The 22459-nt window shown below is 39.9% G+C and overlaps 2 protein-coding genes across 2 annotated transcripts in view; one reads left to right on the top strand and one right to left on the bottom strand.

The window, feature by feature from the left end:
• The window catches only part of cep44 (centrosomal protein 44), a 48656-nt gene extending 46132 nt beyond the window's left edge, over positions 1 to 2524 (bottom strand). Inside the window, exons 1-2 of the mRNA XM_078290718.1 lie at positions 2432 to 2524; positions 776 to 923 (exon numbers count right to left, since the gene is read on the bottom strand). Of these exons, the coding sequence (XP_078146844.1) occupies positions 776 to 923; positions 2432 to 2523 (240 nt within the window). The 5' untranslated portion in view covers position 2524. The remainder of the gene's footprint in view (positions 1 to 775; positions 924 to 2431) is intronic.
• A 543-nt stretch (positions 2525 to 3067) lies between these two features.
• The window catches only part of fbxo8 (F-box protein 8), a 77235-nt gene continuing 57843 nt past the window's right edge, over positions 3068 to 22459 (top strand). The window contains exons 1-2 of the mRNA XM_078282652.1: positions 3068 to 3238; positions 10383 to 10488. Of these exons, the coding sequence (XP_078138778.1) occupies positions 10383 to 10488 (106 nt within the window). The 5' untranslated portion in view covers positions 3068 to 3238. The remainder of the gene's footprint in view (positions 3239 to 10382; positions 10489 to 22459) is intronic.

The following is a 22459-nucleotide window of genomic DNA, read 5'->3' as shown; positions in this document are numbered from 1 at the left end:
GCCATATTGTTTGTTTTGGAAATACAACTACCGGGTTACTGCATCTGGTAATTGGTATGCACAGTTTGAAAAAGCCAAAGGAAATGTGACTAAGGTGTTTACATGCCCCAATAAATTGAAAGATTGAGGAGAAATCTAGTTATGTTAACTGGGTTATGTTTACTCCGATTATGACCTTACCCCAATTAAGGTAATCAAATGAATGCATTACATGACAATTTCAATGGCTGGAGTGTTGCCTTACTTGAGTTGATATCAAATTATTAGTGTGCATGTAAAAATACTCAATGTAACGTAATAAACCACTGTAAACTAGTAACCGTAACCCTAACCCTCTTGAAACATTTCTCCTAGAGATCAAATACTGCTAACAACAGATTCCTTCATTTCAGCTGCAAAACACTTAAATGACCCCAAGTGCTTGGACCTCACATATAGCCACTTGTAGATATTTTGCTAAAGTTATTATCATTATTATTATTATAATCATCCTGGGTTTTTAAACGCTCTAAACCCTGTTACAGAGGCTTTACCATTCTGGCAAGAATAGAATTTGGGGGGAAACACTGAATACTTGTCATTTTTGGCATTAAATGGTAAAAAAAAACACAAAAAAAAACAAAGAATATTGACACAAAATATCAGCAATTTGCAGCTTCAATCCAAAAGTTTTGGTACCGACTTTTAAAAACTGATATCAGTCTAAACCTAACATAAACAATAACCTCCTAAACCAGTTGTGAAAAGACAACTGCACTAACATTGTGTGTGTTACCTTATAAAGTGTGTCAGTGAATCGGAGGTCAGTCTTGCCAGTCAACTCCAGTCCTGCCACCACCAGCTGCTCAGCCAATAGGGGAGAGAAGGAGGTGAGGACGAAACTCACTATTGGTAGAAAAGCCGAGGGGTCTCCTCTTGAAAGGCTGTTGAGACGGAGAACAACAATGTGAGAGAGACTGCAAGTGAGAGAGATAGAGCATGAGCTATATAGAGAGAAAGATCTAGTAAAGGTGTAATAATGTTACTGTGAGAGCCAGAAACATTTTAATAACTTGCTCTTATGCCATAACTACAATGGCCAGGAAGTGCAAAACACAACCAGATTTCACAAAATGTAAATCAAATGGCAGAACAAAAAAGTTTTAAAAGTGGTCAAAGTTGGGGCGCTTCTGAGATCTTCTGGAAGTTTGTTCCAGGTATCTGTAGCGTAATAGCTAAATGCTGTCCCACTATGCTTAGGTTTAACTCTGGGAATACTTAGCAGACAGGGTATCTGCAGGCATCAGCAAATTGAATTTGATTCTTTTGAAAACCTTTTAATGCCACTTTTAATACCTTTTAATGTCACTCTGAGCCCTAACTGGTTACGCCATTAAAGCTATACAAAAGCAGTATGTGAAAGCAAAACCAAGCACAGTCTTGATGGGTGAGAAGAACTCCACCACTTTAGTGTTTTACTAATGGGAGGGCCATTGTGGCGATTAAAAAGAATGGAGTGGGAACAAATCACAAGCATCGATTCCCATAGTGCATCGCTTAAATGATTTCTTACTAACTGCACAGTAGGCTTCTCGTCGTTTACGTCAACAGCATGCAACCATGCCTGAAAATCTTTCTCTTCCAGCCATCTTTGTGAAAATTTGCATTTTCAACACTGTTAAACAGAATGTGTGTATTATTAACATTATTGTTAATGATGTTAGAAACACAGGATTGTCTAGTGCTTCTCAATTCTGAATTTTAATTATGAAGTCTCTCTTTATAGATGCCATAGTGAATCTGGAGTTTTGTTTTTCGACATTTACACTCAGCTTTTGGCACTCCCTTTTTGGGGTTTTTACAGATGTAATATTTCTACATGGTGCTTTTTGCTTACCAGAAATCAATTTGACCCTAGCAGGAGCAATAACATCCATAACATTCACAATTTTAGAATTGAAATGATCTCGGAGATCATTAACTGAGGTTGGAGTAAGGGTTGGTTACAGAGGTCTCACTGAGATCTCCACGTAGCACACGTTAGTTTCAGGATTGGTTGCAGGGTCTGAAATCGCTTATTGCAGGTTTAATGCTTCCTTGGTTATCAGTAATGGTGCACACCTGGTAGAACATGACTTAGGCCTTTTCTGAATCCCAAGGAATCACTCTTCAATTCGGCATAGATCCAAACAACCAAGCAACTTTTAGATTTAGTTCGCCATTCTCCAAATCTTCCACCGAAACACACAATGGAGGGCGGGAGCGACCAGTATGAACCAACTGTAAAAAAAAAAAATCGATTTTGCTTAATTAAGGGCTTGGTGGATCATTTTATGCCGAATTTACCACATCCTATTGCTTTGTAAAATGTCTCAAGACGTTGGAGTTTGATTCGTCTTTTATTTTCCTACCTCAGTATTGGCAGATTAATTTACCCTATATGTAGACCTACCCATTATAATCGACATCTACTGGGTACTTTATTACCCGGAGCAAATCGTCCAGTTTACGAAGACAGCCTTTCAGATCTCCGGTAGACAGCATGCTTTACTAAAATAAAAGACAGAGACAAGGACTAACGTTAAATTATTGCAATTATTAGTGTTGTCACAAAACATGTTCTAGCTACTTATGAGACAATGTCAGCTGCCAGTTACATACAGTAATATTCGATTAGTGCAGGACACCGGCGATATACTAAATGTGATGTAATGTTTGCATATTACTTACCGCTTTTCAAGTGCGATTGATTCGAGTTTTTTCTGTGTATTTTTGTTTTTGCCGGGTGACCAACAGCAGGAAGTGGGATTGGGTGATGCTCTAATACGTAAACGAACGCATTGACGTCAGTGACGTTGCCTATACGTGTAGTGCTTTTCTACTTTTTATTCTTTCTGTTTATTGTTATTGTTTATTATTGTGTCGTATGCAGTGTGATTTATATTGAGAATGAACATGTATGATTCATTACAGTAAAATTATCATAAAAAATGAAAAACAAAAACAACTTTCTGTACGTGTCGTCTGACAGATAAATGGGAGGGGCGGAGGTGAAAGAAGGAGGAGGGTGAGAACAGATGATTATTGAGTTAGGATGCGTATTAGGGTTTCTCCTGTACCATAACAATAACTGTTCTCTTTTCTCCTTGTATTTAAACGAAATGACAACTGACTGCATGTAGAGCAGGGAAACAATATTTCCACCTGTCCTTGTTTGCAGGTCGTGCTGGCGGAGAAACTAAGTAATCACTAAACTCAGGTAGGTAGCGTTATGGAGCTTTAGCTTATGACATTGTAAGTATTAAGACATACTTGTAACGCAAACACGATAAATACGATATTTTAATTGTGTTATAAAATCAAACTGTTTGGGCTGCCCCCCTTGTCAGCATGCAAAACTAGCTGGGTTAGCTAACCGAGGGCTTTATGACTAGTTTTAGTTGATAGCAGCCTCAACCAATGGCTGCCCTCGTTGAAAGCTCCGTAATCTGTAGGACCAATGCTACTGAAGGGAGGGTGGGAACTACGGATCAAACTACCTTGCTAGCTGGAACTTCTAACGTTGATGTTTACAACAGTGTAGTGGATTTGTTTATGCAACACATCGAGGTAAAGTGGGACGAGAGGGAGAGATCGTCAGGCCTAACACCATTCAAAAATCTGGCAATTCACTGCTGTTTAGTTTAACGGAAAACGCACAGACCGGCCAGACCATGAATTAAGGCAATTTACAAATCAGTAGGGTCTTACAGTGATTTCGGCATTTAGATGATCCACCAAGCAGCGCCTTTTTCCAACAAAATTTCTATTTTAAGAATTGATCAACACACACACTGCTCGTTGTTCGCTCACTGTGCCTACCGATGTCTTAACTGTTGTTGCAGATTAATACATGTGCACTGATGATTACAGACAGACAAACAGACAGAAATGCACACCACTACCATACAGATCACTGATGTGTATTCAGCAGCTGTGCCTACTGTCATATAGACAGTTTTTAAATAGCCTACTCTGTTCTGGCTGGATAGTCGTATAGACCTAATTTGGAATATTTTGCAATATACTGTAGACCTGTATTTATTATTATTTTTCTTTACTAGTAATTTCTGTAGCTTCCCATCAGTGCAATTAGTCAGTTTCCCACAGAGAACCATGTGCATAGTAGTAGGCTATAGATAAAAGTCCCATTTATATTTAAAGAGTCCTACTTGTATTCATAGTATTCTGTTACATCACCACACAGCCATCTTAAATAACAGGTGATTGTAATAAATTTACAGGTGATTACAATCAAATGACAAACACAGCCAATGAGCTGTGTATATTGTAAAGCGCCATATTGGTAGGAAATGCATCTGACATCATGGGAATACTATGAATAGGCCTATTACCCCTTTAAATACTACTTTCCATGACACCCATACCCTAATTTCTACTTGTAATTTTTTTTCTACTATATATTTATTTTAGAATTTCATGTTGTTTATGTTGAGAGAGCGAGAGAGAGATAGAGAATGCTTTAATACATGAAAGTGAAGAATTTAATCAGCAAACTGTAAACGTACAGGGAGCTGTATGACCATCAGCAGTATTTCTACACAGACAACGTTATTAAAGATAGGGCTTGGGATGCTGTAGCCCCGTTGGGACTGGCACTACACTGTGTGGCACTACACATCATATTGTTTGAAAGTATTTGCAATAAAGTATAAAATCTCACCTTTGTGTGGCTTGTCCTAGTTGTTTTCATATGGATGTCTTAGAAATGGCTGCCACTCTTCTTCTACACCTCTTCAACTAGGATAAGCCACACAAAGGTGAGATTTTATGCTTTATTTCAAATACTTTGAAACAATATGATTTACTTGTGTAACCAACACCCTTAAGCCCTCTGCTGTGGGTCTTTTTCACTCCACTCTCCACTCATGAGATAAAACTCACTCCACGTCCGAGCCACTCTCTGCTCCATAGCTTCTGTAAAATTCTTACAATGTATCTAGGTAGCCTACAGTATATTATATAGCTTTATTTGTATGATGGTTGGTTGGTGTTCACTTTGGCTATAATGTCAGCAACAGCGTATGGCACTAAGACGATCATGTTTAAAACCTTCTCAATCAGTAGAACAAGCAGAAAAATTGGCCTATCCACGCATTTCTCTGGCCGACCCAAGATTGGAATCCTGGCGGTGCTACTGCTGACGGTGGAGCCACATTAGCATTCGATGAATTTGCATGGCATCGCTGTATTCCTGTCTATTGGGCTGCTTGTCCTTTCTCTTCCACCATGATTTATTCATTTAAATCTTGATTTTAATTCAAAATGTCTCTATTCAACAATTGTCTTAAATGCGTCAGTTAATCACCAGCATTTTTCCAGAATCAGAAAATCAGTATTGAGTGGACCTGTTTATCAGAGAAAATGGCACCACGAGCTCAGTGTCATCGGAAGGACTGTAGTGACTACAAAGTGGAACTGGCCTAGTCCCTTTGCTGCCTTGTTTCCCCAAATGTGATTGGTTGTCTCGCTGTGACCATCGCACTCATTTGCATTTTACTGACTCAAACTCAACTTTTCCGCTGCCTCGCGAGCTCGGTTTGCATCTCGAGCTATTCCAATATGTGTTCAACAATCAATCATTTCTCATTGAAAGTTAATGGAGGCGAATCGGCCGCTTGGCAAATAGCTTGCAGATGTGGCTTCGCCTTGAGGCAATCTGGAAGGGTGAAGGCGGAGGCACGTGTGTGCACGCGAGCGCGATGTTATCGTTCTAGATGTGAATGGGCCATTAGAATGATATGGGGTTTTGCAGATCCTAAGATTTTTTGAAGATAGATAGATGGACCAGATGGCATTTTTAAGATTTTTTTCTTTTTTTTTTTTTTTTATGGCATCTCTGCTTTATTTGACAGTACAATCAAGAGAGAAACTGGAGAGGGGGATGACATGCGACTTTATGTGTTTCTCTTTTTGGAACCAATGTAATCTCTTAAAATTTGTGACAATAGCACAAATTGGACACACGATTTCCACCGCTAACAGTTAAGTTTAGGCAAGCAAAACAACTTTGGTCAAGGTTACAACAACTAAAACAGTTTGGTTAAGGTTCAGGAAAGGCTTTGGTCATGGTTAAATAAGAAATGGTTTAGCTGAAAATTAAAACTTCACTCACAGTAGAAATCTTCTTGGTATGAATTGGGAATTGAACCCGGGTTGTTGGAGTTGAAGGCAAATGCATATATTTCAATGTCAGACTACTTCCTGCTTGTAGTTGTGCCTCTCACAATGAATCATCATGGTGACAAAAACTAGGAAATTAAGGCACAGGTTGAAAATATCCAGAATTATCGTTTAACACTGGAACTCCTGTTGACGGAACATGCAACAAGAAGAACTAGAAAGAAATAAGAGAGCTCAGTGAAAATGAATGTAGTAACACTTCACCTATTATTTTTGTTTTGGCTCCAGCATTAGATGGTTGGTTGTTCTAACACTGGATGTTGTAACGTGTTTTGGCATCAGCTGATGTTTTGTGCATTTATTGTACTTGTAAAGACTAATTTGAGTGCTGGACATTGAGGTTAGGGCCTCTCAGGGGGGTGAGGTAGTCTGTTCTCACTTTGCAAAGAGGCCATTTTAGGGTTAGAGGTCTATTTAAGGGGTGAAGTTAGAAATCAGGTCAGGTTAAGGGTAAGGAATAACGTTGGACATTTAACCTGTTTGGGCTCCAGTGCACATTGTTTTAGATTGGGGAATGTCAACCAACCAGTTACACTGACAGCTTTACTGACAGCTCTGTGTGTGTGTGTGTGTGTGTGTGTGTGTGTGTGTGTGTATATGAGTGAGAGAGAGAGAACTTTACTGAGCTGAACTGTAAGCAACTGATACGGCTCAGTTGGCTGGGACACGTGCCACACATGGCTGTAGCGTCCTGGGTTTGGGTCTAGCCTAGTATCTTTGTCGCGTGTCATCCCCTCCTCTCTCTCCTAATATTTCCTGTCTAGCTGTACTGCCAACTATCAAAATAAAGGCAAAAATAAAAAAACTGATGTGGCCTGTCTGCATGCTAGATTACATGCACCCACACGCACACTGTGTTGTGACAACAGGCGATTCAAAAAATAATTCAGGCCATTTTTACCAATTGATGGAATTGCGCCACCCATTGCATCACCCATTAAGTGTTTGTTTTGTAAACATTATGTTGGAGAGGGTGGTTGGGTGACATGCAATAGGTGCCTATGGTGACAGAGCGTGGAGCTGGATTAGAGACGGCTAAACTGAAGTTTGCAACTGACCATTCAAAAAGATACATGCTGCTAACTTGTTTAGTGTCAGTCTGTTTCACATAACATTACAAGCCCAGCACTGCTGGCCATATCTAAATCACCTCTATCCTAACTGCTGCTCATTTGTGGGCTAACCAACATGATGATCCCTTATTTCATGATTATTTGTAACTCCTAATGAAGATAAACAACAAAAGAATGACTGGAGTCTACAGATACAGCAATATTAGACTGAGTTAACATTGCTGCTTTGTGTATTATAGTAGGCTACGTTGGTAGCCAATTTCACTAGGTATTAACCGCATTTCATTTCATTGTCTATTTTGCACATTATGCTCTTACAGCTAGGAGTATAAAAAGAATAAAACTTTGGTCCACTGCTCGTGAGATGTCAAATAGCTTACATAATCATTGCCTAACCCAAAAGCATAAAAGTTTGACAATAACGTACAGACACACATCAGCTTAAGACATTTATTTTAGGTGTTCTACCTCCGAGGCTCATTAGGGGTTGACATACTGTAGGTAAATTACACATTAATCTTAACTTTGTGAAATGTTTCTATGTGGACAGCTGTCATCCGTGGAGGAGAAGGGGATACAGTGCGTGAGGAGCCTCAACGGCACGCTTCAAACGTCACCTCAATGTGGCGCGTGTGAGGACATTCCAATTGACAGGCGACAGTTCACTCGCTTCCTCTCCTCCTGGCACGTTCTCTCGTTTTCCCCCGAGGCGAGGAGAAATCATTATGTAATGGAATACACCCACTGAACCAGGATCGATCACTCGCCTCCTCTCTGCAATACTGCTGAACTGTGTAGGCTTTTTGCATCTATGACACTGTGTGTCCTTGTTACCTCAAGACCATGGGAATTTTATTGTCGACCTCTTCTGGTAAGACTAATGCCATCCGGCGGCGTCCTGGTGACTCAGTGGTCTAAGGCGCATACCATGTAAGAATGCAGGTTCTGGGTTTGAATCCGGTCCCGAACCTTTGTTGCATGTCATCCCCCTCTCTCTCCCAATCTTTCCTGTCTCTCTAAACTTTTAACTATCTAATAAAAAAATATTTTTAAAAATAAAAATAAAAAGGCTAATGCAATCTGGCTATACAAAGTAATTCAGATTGGGAAATGCGTGACAGAAAAATCAAACCAGAAATAAAGTCAAGAAGAATTGCGATCACATGTAGGGTATACTATACATTTCTCTTAACGTTAATATATTATATATTATATATTATATAAGCTGAGCTATCCAGTGTCGACACTCAGAAGCCTCTGGCATGACAAAGCCCCTGACGTGCCGAACACTATAGTGTTGCTGTGATATTCAGTTTCATTTGTAAATAAAGTATAAAGTTTAACATTAAGTTTTACATTACATTCAGAGACGTTAATGCAAGCCTATTGGCTGAATAATCATTGATGTCTTTTTTTCCTCTCAAAATAATGTTATATCGGTTGACCTCTACCACTACTGTTACTAAATAGTAGGGACAACTACAGACCTATTGCCCTTGCCAGTATTCTTTCTAAAGTATTAGAGATAATCTTGCTGTCCAGGCTGGAAAGGTTTGTTAGCACGACTGACAATCAGTTTGGTTTTAAAAGCAAACATGGCACAGATATGTGCATCTTTGCATTAAAGGAAATAGTAGCTGAGTGTAGAAGCCAAAATTCTTCTATTTTTATGTGTTTTCTTGACGCCTCTAAGGCTTTTGATAGGATAAATCATGGAAAACTATTTGCTAAAATGTGTGTTAGAGGTGTTCCCAAGTACATAATCAGAATACTGGCTTTCTGGTATGCTCATCAGACTTTTCAGGTTAAATGGGGCAATGTTATATCTGCTCCGTTCTATGTCAGCAATGGTGTTCGTCAGGGTGGGATTTTATCACCTTTTTTGTTTAACGTGTATATGGATGACTTATCTTAAACTCAGTCATTAATCATCTTATGTATGCTGATGATTTGGTTATTTTTAGTCCATACAGTGCTGGGCTGCAGGAGCTTCTCAAGATATGCTCACAGTACGGCAATGACTATGATATAAAATATAAAGAGAATAAGAGCAATGTAAGATGGCGCCGCGTACGGCTGCCTTGGTGAGTTGCTGCGTAACTTTTTTTGCTATTTACTATCTTTATTTCTTTCGCTGCAACCTCACCAGATCAAATTCCTCGTATGTGTAAATGTACCTGGCAATAAATCTGATTCTGATTCTGGTAATGATAGTCCGTAGTAGAGATGATAGGAAATCTGTCTTTCCAATGTTTTATTTATGTAACAATCCTCTTATGACATGCAAGGAAATAAAATACCTTGGTCATTATTTCACTGATGATTTAAATGATGATAGAGATATATATGTAGGCAGCGCTCCAAACTGTATGCTCAGGCCAACATGTTATGTCATAAATTTCATATGTTCTCAGTTGATGTACAATGTTCCCTGTTTAGAGCCTTCTGTACACCGCTGTACACAGCACACCTATGGTATAACTACAGGAAGAGTAGCATGCAGAGGCTCATAGTAGCCTATAATGATGCCATGCGGTTGCTTCTTCATGTTCCCAGATATCATAGTGCTAGTCAGCTATTTGTCCACTCTGGAGTTCCCACATGTCTGACAGTCATAAGGAATCTTATGTATACATTTATGTGTCGCTTAGATGAGTCAGTGAACAGCATCATAGAAGGTCTAAGCAACCCTGTGAAGAGCTGTTTTCGCTACTCATCTAAACTCAGGGAGCACTGGCGTAAAAGCCTGTATGTAAACTTGCATTAAATGGACAATTGATTTGAACTTATGTAATTTAGTTTGTATTCTTTTTTGGATTGGATTGTATTTTACTGTACTGAATGACAAACAATGACTTGTCATTTATTTTATTTATTTCTTTTCTTTTCTATGGACCATGAGTCTGCAGTAAAGATGAAATTATTACTACTACTACTATTTTTACAACTACTACTACTGCTACTTCTACCACTACTACTGTTACTGCTAATACTACTACTTCACTAGATGGGTCAGTGGTAATGTCTTACTGTATATTACCGTGGAGATGATTCAGTGGTAATGTGTTACTGTATATTACCATATAGATGGGTCAGGCGCTGTGGAGGCTGCCTCCCAGACAACAGCAGCAGCTTCAAGAGGAGCTGGCTGACCGACTGGCTGACCAAGGAGGAGGAAGAGGACAAGAGCAAGGTAATGCAGAAATTTTTTTAACATTACTATCACTGCTGTACGGAAGCCCTGAAGGGCAACGTGGAGAGAAAAAAAAGTTTGCGGTCACGTACGATACTAACTCGTACGTACGAGATACTAACTTGTACGTATGAGATACTAACTCGTACGTACGAGATACTAACTTGTACGTACCAGTTAGTATCTCGTACGTACGAGATAAACTTTTGGCCGACACTGATTCTTTTTTTTTTACACCTTGCCCTTCAGGGGCGCCGCATTGTACGACTTACGACTTACCTCACATTTCCTGTAGCCTACCTTACAGTGTTCTCTAGTATAAAATTATATGAAATAAACAGTTTGAATAACATTTGCTAAATGTTTGCTAAATATTTATACATTTATAATGAGCTCTGTCCTGTTTGGGAACGTGCTCTGACGTATGCACTTGCCTTTCTTCTGTCCTCCTATTCTTTCGATTAGGGCTGCACGATATTGGAAAAAACTGACATTGCAATATTTTTTTCTTCTGCGATATATATTGCGATATGAAAAAATACAGGAATTTTCACCAAATGACTTGAATAGCTCTATCAAGCCTTGCCCCTTTAAGAAGGTGGCCTTGTGGGTAACCTGCGTGGGTGACGTAGTAGGAAGTGAGTGTGTTTTTAGCCGCAGCCAGAGTGAGTTGCAGGATGCTAAGTGAGTAAAGTTAGCATAGTTAGCGGGAAAAGAGCTTAGAACGTCACCGAGAGGCCGTGCATTATGTTCGCTGCTGTACCGAAATAAAGTGCCAGTTCTCCACTGCAGAGTTGGTTCGGACTCTTAGTAAAAAGCTTGTTACCAGCTACGAGCCAGGCTAAGCTAAAATAGGCTAGCACAACACCAGAGGCTTCCCAACTACGGTTCGGAGCCGCGAAAGCTGGAAAGGTAGCATACGCTACTCTTATAACAAACCCTTAAATCGGAGTAAATTATGTTATATCAGACAGACTTCTCTAGATTAGTCATGGAAAATGAGAACCGTGCGAGTTTTCCTTTTGTATCAAGCAGCAAAAAAGTTGTAGCATGATGTGTTTGAGTTAATTTGCACGTCCTGCGATATGACTATTGCGCATGCACACATCGCGATGACGATGCTGAAACGATATATCGTGCAGCCCTACTTCCGATCCACAGTCAACAAACTCCCACAGTATTTCTCTGAAGCGGCACCTTGGCATGCTTTGTCTGAAAAAAGTGTCTGTCGATATTCATGTTTGGATATTCCATAGAAATACAAGTGCAATATTGCGCAATGAATCTTTCAGTTTATCCACAGACAGGCTCTCCCATGTAGACAGACTACTTCATGTCCTGGTGACATCTCATATTGATAAAATAACGCGTGGGAATGAGATCCTTACGTTTGGTACTGAGTAGTATCCGCTGCTACAAGTCTGCATATAGCGCTGTGCGCCCGAGACACAGAAACGGGGGGCCAAGAGGGAGGCGCTTTAAATTCAGTAATAATACTAATAAACTTTATTTCTGATAGAAAATATGTTCAAAGACCATTTTACTAATCAAACGTCCTGTCTGGAATAACTTCACCTTCCTATTCCTGCTGCGAAAGCTCCAAGTTCACCTTCCTCCTTATCCTTTTTTCTCCAAACAGGATTTTTATTCTAGCCCGAGTAAACAGTTTACATAATGTCACCAAATTGTACAGCAATGTGGAAATAAGAATAACGCACATATTGGATCATAAATTAGACCTACTCATGTGTGATCAATCAATAAGCTTTTATGGCTCACAAGATATAGCTGTGCATAATGGTTGTGCGTAATGGCGCGCTTGGTAAATGGAAAAATGAGGAGAGGGAGAGACTTTCACAGCCGTGGATCAACACCCTGTAGCCCGTTGTACTGCCGTATGTTGGGGGTGTGTTGCAGGGAGAAAATTGCACAAAATGTATGTACAATCTTCATTTTTATAATTCTGAAAAGGCAGGCATTAAAGCCCAAATATTTGGATAAAGTCATGGAAGGATAGCATTTCCAGTGGATGCCTCTATGCATGCCCCATCTCGGCATCCTGTATGCTGTCTTGGTGTAACTGTTTCGGGCTATGGGTACCCTGATTGGTTGGTTGGGCCCTCACTATCAAGTCTTGCAGATTGGGATTCTTTTTAAAGGCTGAAATGACCTTGAAGTCATTGCCCATCTGGGTATTTCCCAATATACATGTGAAGTTTTCCTTAAGGACTCTGTTCGCCCAGGCAGTAAACTTTGAGTACACTGAAATCAGGTGGATGAGTTGTTTTGGTTGTTCTTGTTGGGTGTCAGGTGTCTCCTATTGACGTGTGGGGCCGTAGACTTCCTTGCGCGCCTTGCGGAGTTGGGATCTTGAGTACCCTCTAGTCGCGAGTGAGTTGAATAAGAGTTTCACCGCTTGATCACGATCCTCAGTCCTAGTGCATATCCTATTGAACCTCAGAAGTTGGGACTTAAGGATACCGCGGAACGTGTGTTGGGGGTGATGGCTGTTTCTGTGCAATAGCGCATGCATATCGGTCGGTTTGAAATGGACCTTCAAGTAGGGGGTATGCATCTTCCCATAGTCAGGACCCTTCCAGGTGGTTGTATCCAGGAAATCCATGGAATTGGCGTCCAAAATTCCCGTCAGTTTGATGGAGGCGTGATGAGAGTTAAGGGTGGCCAGGAACTTGTCGAATTCCTCCTTGGAATGGGTCCAGATACCCCAGATATCATCAAGATGTCTAAGATAATGTGTGGGTAGTAGATTACATTTGAGGAACACTGATTCCTCCCAATCTGCCATGTATATAATGGCGTACGATGGGGCAAATCGTTTGCCCATGGCCGTGCCTTTGACTTGTAGGTAGTATGAACCGTCAAATTCAAAGTCGTTGCAGTTAAGGCTCAGATGGAGCAGTTCCAAGAGTGCTGGGTCTGGTCTTGACCGATCTGGAAATTTAATCAGGCACTTTTGGACCGCCGCCATACCTGCTGGGATGTCTAGACTGACCACGTCCAGGGAGAAGATGAAACAAGGATCTTGTATTTCATACTTTCAGACTTTATTGACGAAGTCCATAGTATCCTTGATATTTTTGTCCCCCAGGTGTTCATGCCTTGTGAAGAGATTATCCTCAATGGGAGTATCCTTCGACGGTCCAGCGATGATTAAATAAAAGTAACAACACAAGAAAACAAATTTGACAATGGTTTATGTTTATTTAACAAAAAGTTGTGGTTCATACACACAGGTACACTTCTTGACTCTTACATAATTGCACCAGTGAACATTCCATCATTAGTGTGTGTTGCTTTTTTTGGAAAACAGTTGGTTAAATATTTTAAAAACTAAAAGCTTGCTTGCAGCAAGCCCACTAAAATATTTCAAACATTGTAGGTCGGGGGGTGGGTGCAATCACTCACCACATACTCCTTCACAAGTTTTTCACGGTCCTCATTCAAGTAGGCACACAACAACTTCAGGATGTACTCTCTTCTGGTGTGTATAGTGTCACTCTAGGGAACAAAATAATAGACAGACAGAAGAACACACAAAGCAATGTCAAAAAGGTATGATGTACACCTTTTAAGAAGTCATCTAATGTTTAAATCCTAAAGACAGCTATACTAAACCATAGCTGCTCTAGCATAAACGTGCAAGTAACAAACTTTATGACTATCAGAAGCATAAACATATTCAACATCTACATCATTACAAACCTGAGAAATGGCCACCATGATATTTTTAATCTTTCTCCCAACGACTCCTCCTTTGCTGCTGAAAATCTTCATCAGGCGCTCTGAGTGTTGGTCAAGCTGTGCGAAGAACGTTGATTTGCAGAGGGACGGTGGTAATGCGCATTGAGAATCATTGAGAAAGACACTCATCAGTGAATCATAAATAACATTGATCTGATTATTCAGGGAAACATCACACATTGTTAAAACTTGTGGCACTATACATCTTTTAATAAATGTCTTAGTTTTAATTAGGGCTGCACGATTAATCGAATTAAAATCGCGATCTCGATTCATACCTCTATGCGATCTCATTCCTAAATGACAACGATTCTGCCGCATGTTCATTAGGGACATCCGTTGCATCAAACCAAGCGCTCCTAACAAGTGACAACACTGCGTTATGCCCCGTGACGAAATGCACACATGCAGAGCGGGCAGAAACCAGCAGAAAGGAAAACAACTCCAGAGAGAGACATAACGGAAAACAGTAGACAGACACGGTAAAACACTTGTTCAAAGGTTGTGTTCTAAATAAGAGAAGAAGAGAGATGTAAGTTGATTGTTGTCTGATAAGTATTGGATTCATCAAGCATTTGAATTAAGCTATTTTGTCTGTTAAAAAACAACCGCATATCTTTGACAGGCCGACAGCGCGTGTGTTGAGCTCAATTTAATTCAATGCATTGTCACATGGTTATCAATTAAACGACCTAATTCCACTAACGTTACTTAAATACCACAAGGTAATGATGCTACCTACCGTTAACGTTTGTAGGGCAGCAGATTACGAGTTATCGGGTTACTGTTTACATTCGTGATGCACTGGTCAGGTTTTTTTTCAACCCACGACCGTCCGATCCCACGCATGTATCCAAACCCGCCCGACCCATTTTCATACATAAAACAACGACCCGAAACAGATCCGCAACCCGAAAAAAAGATTCAGGAAGCAAGGTATTTTCCCAAAGACAAAGTGTAACTAAGGCTGTAGGCTACTTAATGCTGCACTGTGCAGTCAGTGTGCGCAGAATGTAATGTATGGATGGCGGGATAAACCAGCTGGAGATTGGAGAAGTTTATACCATTAATTAAATTTAAATTTCATTGGAATTTAGTCTAGAATTACATTGTGTGTGTAGCCCATTTGACCCGCAAAGTTGATATGACAGTCTCATTACAGTCATTATCATATTTTTTGTTGTCAGGCAAAAGAGTGCAGTAAAAATGTATATTAACAATTGTTTTGCTTAAGAATCGTGAGAGAGAATTGTGATCTCAATTCTAAGCAAGAAAAATCGAGATTCTCATTTTATCCAGAATCGTGCAGCCCTAGTTTTAATGTACTCCGCCATGTTTAGAAATGCAATCAAATTAACTGATTTCTATGGCCCAATTCAACTGAAAAAGGAAAAAAAAAAAGCAGTTTTCTAACATCTGTAGAATGGCAATATTTAGAGAATCACAGTACACAAATACACAAATCTGCATTCAAATATTGTATCAGTAGATCCCTGCTGATTTTCTAGTCTTAATATGTAGCATATACTACCATTTATAATCAAGCCATAGCATTGTACAGGGTTCCTAAACATTTTGGTGAATCAAATTCCATGACTTTTCTATGACTATGGCATGACATAACACAATATCCATGATCAACATCTGACCAGGGCTAGACCAAATTCTTAAATGTTTTGGTTTAATAGCTGATTTAAATGTTCCAGGCATTATTCTGGATAGCTAAATCAATCCCCTAGGACCAATACATATTGTTTGGGTTATCATTCTTTCACAAAAGGTAGCCAAGTCTGCCGATACCCACACTTGACCATGTGAAAAAACAAATTTCCATGACATTTGCAAAACTTTTTCAATCTGTATCATTTTCCATAACTTTTCCAGGCCTGAAACAAAACTTCATTTACACTAAAAAGTGCCGGCCACCTGCATTTGCACTCAGCTACTAAAGGCTGTCCGTGAACTACGTCATGTCTTCTATAGGAAAAGGTTTTCTCCATTTTATCCCTCACTACATTTTCACTTCTGCCCTTCTGGGCTTTTTGACATTCTGAGCAGCATGGCACTGATCTTGTGGCTTATTCTTAAGCAAATTTACAGTCACCTCTGGACATCCAATGCTTCTCAGCTTGGTGCGGAAGTTGGCCATTTTGTATTTCAGGCTTATTTTCCAGCCATAGCATCCATTGAAGGATCCCAACTCCCTTAAACAAGGGTGCTTATGAACCAGTGCTTCTGCCACATCACTGAGATCAAGATCAGTTGGGTAAGCTTTATAACTGTATATTTCTCCTTCCAATCTTTCTAGAATATGCGATTTCAGTTTTGGGGAGTGAGTCAAAAAAGTTCCATTGGCACTGTATTCAGTGTTTGCTCTTTCCAGTTGCACTTCAGAGTCGTAGGAGAAACGAGGAATTGGGAAAACACTTGGCCAAGATGAATACCTTGAGGATGACAATGGTGATGACGATGTAGATGAAAGAAGAACTGTATTGTCGGATTCACATGAAGAACCAGATGTGGAGTCCTCTGTGCCACTGGTTGCTGCTGCTTGATAAGACGTTTGTCCTGTGCCTGGGTCTCTTGGCAAAAAAATACTTTTACGGTTGCCTTGTCTTGGATCTCTGAGGTACTAGTCAAGTTAATGAATTTGTTTCCAAAATCAATGTCCTGGTATTGAAGCCTTATATTTCCCTCCAAATAAAAACTTGTTTTAATCTCCAGAGACAGGTCATCAATGGAGTCAGGTAAGCCTGATGGCGTCTTCATCTTCACCCAGGATGATTCTCAGCCTCACTGGTTGTGTCATTGTGCCAACCTTTTAATCTATAAAGTAAAGGCAAAAATGCAATGGCAAATTTAATCAAATGTTTGTGCACAAAAGCAGCCAACACATCAATATAATATTCAAGTAACGTCTCCTTGCATGGCATTGAAGTAATGCAAGAATTTAACAAGTATGCATGCAACACATTGCACGCGATACAAGGGAGGAGTTGGACAAGCAACACATGGAAGGGGTTGCCCTTATGCAGCTAACAGCTATGTTCAAGTCATTGCACATATTACGTAGTCAATCATGACAATTTGTCAGCATTGTCACTGCACACAAACAATGCGTCACTGCGCACATACAAAACGAGCACATGTCTACACAATTTTTACAAACGACAGCCAACCAACTCATATACCACTGAGACATACCAAACAGACAAACAGGCCAGTGTTGTAGTGCTCGAGTCCTGGACTTGAGTCCGACTCAAGACCAAATTACTCTATGAAACAAAAGCACCTTTTTTGGAAGTTTTTTGACACTGTGCACCATTTTTGTAGCACTCTGTTTTTCTTCTTCTTCTAATCCAAATTACTATTACAATAACAATATATGCCTACATATAAACACAAGCTATGAAAATGTATCTTACAAAACACCCAGTAATAGGATGATGTATCATGTAAGTGAGTGAACAGTGCCTGGGAGTGCAAATGTCACTGGTCATGTGATAGATGAAGATGGAATGAGCAGTGGAAAATGCCATCTGCATTCAAGACAAAAAATATTGTTTATGTATCACTGTATCAGTTTAGGAAATGTATTTGTGGTGGGCTGCCACATATTTGTATTGCTCAGTACCCAATACACACCACAAAGTTTCTGCTTTTTGCGAGATGTACCAAGTGGGTTACAGATCTCAAAGTCATCTATGTAAAGTGTTATTCTTAATTCATCTCCAGACAGAAAGCCATTCTCTTTGTAGTGCTGACCATCTCGAAAAGACCTGTACAGATGCTGATCATCACCCACTACCCTCGTTTTTTCAAGTGCTATTTGCTGTTCAATCACCTGATCAAGCACTTGATTATAACTCACTATTGTTTGCAACAACTACACTTTGCATCAAGATAGTACTCTACAGGCTCAACCACATTGAAATTAACTTTGTAGTACTGTTTCCTTTTAAATGCAGTGGCAAGAGGACCACACTTCCCCAAAGCCTTTACCACAGGATTAGACACAGACACAACAACACACAGTAGCTAATTCTTAAGTAATTGCCTGATCAACTTGGATGTTATGGCTTTTACAAATTTCAGAGACCACCAGTGGAATCGTGGGGTTTTAACAGTTTTAAGCGACATGCACATAACTAATATAGCCATGGTATCAGTCATCTGGTATTAAAATTCACTTGTATGAATACATAAAAGCATAACTCATGTTTCACATCAAGGATGGCAAATGATGGCGGAGAATTTACCGACCCTTCTCAAATGTCAGTAACGTGTCCTCCTTGATCTTCTCTTCCGCCTAGGTGCCTACGCACATCCTGTTCGCACATGCGCCGCTGTTAGCGACGTAACCTCAATTCGTCATCTCAGTTACTTTGACTCAACATAAATACATGTAATTCATTTGCATTTACATAGACTTAAGTCCAATGCACAAGAATATTTTATGTTCACCATACAAACAATTGTTTTATATAATGTTAACACAAAATACTTTTGTAATTTAAACCAACCCCTTGGTTCATTATTTTTAGTGTAGCGCTGCGTAATGGCTGTGCGTTAATTTAATATTAATATGGCCTGTTGACAATGCATTACTAGTTTGTTTGATTGATATTACCTAAAAAAAATTTATTAAAATTAATACAAAAGGAAATATATATTTTGCGACCGATCATATGTAGCCTCTATATTTATATAATTAATATAGGTTGCTGTCCGCAGAGCTTCTGTCTCACGTGGAAAGTGCACCACAAGCTGAGCGTCCTGGGACCTGGGACAGCGTCAGGACCTGGGACAGCGTCAGCTTCCATGACTTTATCCAAATATTTGGGATTTAATGCCTGCCTTTTCAGAATTCTAAAAATGAAGATTGTACATACATTTTGTGCAATTTTCTCCCTGCAACACCCCCCCCAACTTACGGCAGTACAACGGGCTACAGGACGTTGATCCACGGGTGTGAAAGTCTCTCCCTCTCCTCCTCATTTTTCCATTTACCAAGTGCGCCATAATGCACAACCATTACGTACAGCCATTACGCACAGCTATATCTTGTGAGCCATAAAAGCTTATTGATTGATCACACATGAGTATGTCTAATTTATGATCCGATATGTTCGTTATTCTTATTTCCACATTGCTGTACATTTTGGTGACATTATGTAAACTGTTTACTCGTGCTAGAATAAAAATCCTGCTTGGAGAAAAAAGGATAAGGAGGAAGATGAACTTGGAGCTTTCGCAGCAGGAATAGGAAGGTGAAGTTATTCCAGACAGGACGTTTGATTAGTAAAATGGTCTTTGAACATATTTTCTACCAGAAATAAAGTTTATTAGTATTATTATTGAATTTAAAGCGCCTCCCTCTTGGCCCCCTGTTTCTGTGTCTCACTCTCCAGGCCTCCATGGAGCTGAAAGGGCGCACAGCGCTATATGCAGTACCAAACAACATTAGCTACTAAGTCCTGGCCATGCATTATTTTATTAACATGAGATGTTACCAGGACAAGAAATAGTCTGTCTACATGGGAGAGCCTGTCTATGGATAAACTGAAAGATTCATTGCGCAATATTGCGCTTGTATTTCTATGGAATATCCAAACATGAATATCAACAGCTACTCGTCAGAAACACTTTTTTCAGACAAAGCATGCCAAGGTGCCGCTTCAGAGAAATACTGTGGGAGTGTGTTGACTGTGGGTCGCAAGAATAGGAGGACAGAAGAAAGGCAAGTGCGTGCGTCAGAGCACGTTCCCAAACAGGACAGAGCTCATTATGAATGTATAAAAGCAAACATTTAGCAAATGTTATTCAAACTGTTTATTTTATATCATTTTATACTAGAGAACACTGTAAGGTAGGCTTCAGGAAATGTGAGGTAAGCCGTAAGTCGTACAATGTGGCGCCCCTGAAGGGCAAGGGGATCAACACTATTTTAATGATCCACTATGTAACATTTTCATGAAAAAATACTGCCTTAATTTCAATGTAAGTAATGAGAAAATCCACCTGCCAATCAGCGCTGCATAAAGGCCAATGTCTACCAGATGGGTTTTTTTTTATTCAGTGTTCCTGTGTCCATTGGGCGTGGCTGGGATGTGGTCTGTTCCAGACCTGCCTGTGTCTGTTAAGCATGGGAATACACTATTTTGACTTGTAGGTGTAACTATAGATAATGAAGAAAACTTTGACAAAGATTTGAGAGACAAGACAAGTTGAGAGACAAGTGAGAGAACTAACCTAAAACAGTGGTTAGCACTTTAGTCTTATCCAATTGTGACAGGCTCCGAGCTTCTATTATTGACAATATTGTTATTATGCCTATTCTGTATTTTTCTTTGGAATCTCGTTTTTGTGTTTTAATAGTCTGGTAGTCTACTATTGATCTGACATTTTGCTTTTAAAGCTACACTTTGAAACTTTGCATTTTGGTGGCACCTGAATGGCCATTTTGTTATCACTTCATTATTCATTCATTATTAGTCTTAGATTGCCTCCATGTTAGTCGTTTTCTGTGTGGGGGGGGTTGATTTTCCCCTAACCAATCACTAGTGACTGACGTATCCGGCCGCTTTGACGTTATTTTCAGTTACACTGATGCTAGGCGTTATTTACTAATTTTACCAAGAATGTCGGTCGTTTTTGACAAAAATAGCATCTTTGCAAAGACAATATGTTGGTTAAGGGGTGATTTCAACAAACATTATTATGCCAAAACACCAATGAAAAACCGTTGCACGAACGGTTCAAACTTTAGTCCCGCCCACAAAGGTGCTGATTGGCCCGATAATTTTTTCAAGCTAGAAATTGCCGTTGAGTAGAGCAACACCAGACTCTCTGAATCGCTTGACCAAATCTGAAGAGTGGGCGTTACGTGAGTCAGGATTCTGGAACCAGGCTAGGCACCTGTGGCTGTGCGTGGTACTTTTCAGAGGTTTAGGCTATGCCTCTTTTCAATTACTATGGAATTGTGAACTATTCACAATTCCTGTGAATAGTTCTCTGTTGCTTCGGAGAAATGAAGGGAAATGACGATGTGATTCCAAAATGTCCCTTGGGACCTTATCAAAGGTTTCATGATATGACATGATTTGAGCACCTTGCAATGTGACTCGTCATAGACATCCATAGGACACCTAGCCTCCCCTTATCTTAGAGATGGAGATTCATGTACATCTGAACTCCCCCATGCTTCCGAAGTCCCGCAATGCTTGAAAGCAGAAAACAAATAATGATTCTTGTGCTATATATGAACTATATCAAAAGGCATCTTGAGTTTCAGAATCTCTAAATGGTATTGCAAACATATAATACTGGATGGCAGTCTTGTGCTAAGCACCCATGGTCTCCAAACTGGATAATATACCGTATATAAGTTCAAAGGTACAACATTAATACATTCTCAGAAGAAAGGGTACAGTTGTTATTACATCTGTAGATGTTTAACATTACTTGTCCATCTCTCCAGCAGTTCTGCTTCCGCAATCCCCCTTTTATGCTTTTAAAACAATGGATAAACCTAAAGCAACAAGCAGAAGAGCTGGGCTACACAAGGTCATCATCCCAATCATAGAATGGTAGATCGCCCATCACAATCGGAGAAGCGTCAGTAGGGAGAGACAGAGAAGCAGATGTGTTCACAGAAACATAATTTGTCACAAATGTGGAACACTGTAATGCAACAGCTGTTTGGCACAGCAACACATACAGCAAGTACCAATCACCATTAAAGGAATAGAGCACCACATAGCCATAGCAGCAATCTTTACTACATCAACAGCAACAGAACTATCCCAAGAAAAGAAAAGATAGTATCCCATCAGTTCTCATTATGGATTGCAGTAACCATGTGTTCTCGAGATTGAAGTTTTACTGTGAAATATTCTTGTGCCAAATCAAGCTTAGAGCTATTTTCTGATGTAAAATAATGACTTCAGCATTGTCAGATAAACTAGCCTTAGCTAGGGCTGTCGCGGTGAAGGAATTTCCCCTGCGGTGATTTAGGGTGGCTCAACAGCGCGGTATGCGGTGTATGCGATAAGAAGTCGCCGGATGACGTCACATGCTATTTTGCATATCAATATATAACTTACAGTCTCCGCTCGCAGCGGAGGGAGAGGGGCTACACTGTGTGTGGGAAGCGCTGTGATCATCAGACCTCTCTGGATGACAAACAAGTAGAGCAAACCGGCATCAG

The sequence above is a fragment of the Centroberyx gerrardi genome, chromosome 3 (genome assembly GCF_048128805.1).
Source record: "Centroberyx gerrardi isolate f3 chromosome 3, fCenGer3.hap1.cur.20231027, whole genome shotgun sequence".
Lineage (NCBI taxonomy): Eukaryota > Metazoa > Chordata > Actinopteri > Beryciformes > Berycidae > Centroberyx > Centroberyx gerrardi.
This window is presented reverse-complemented; position numbering and strand designations above follow the sequence as displayed.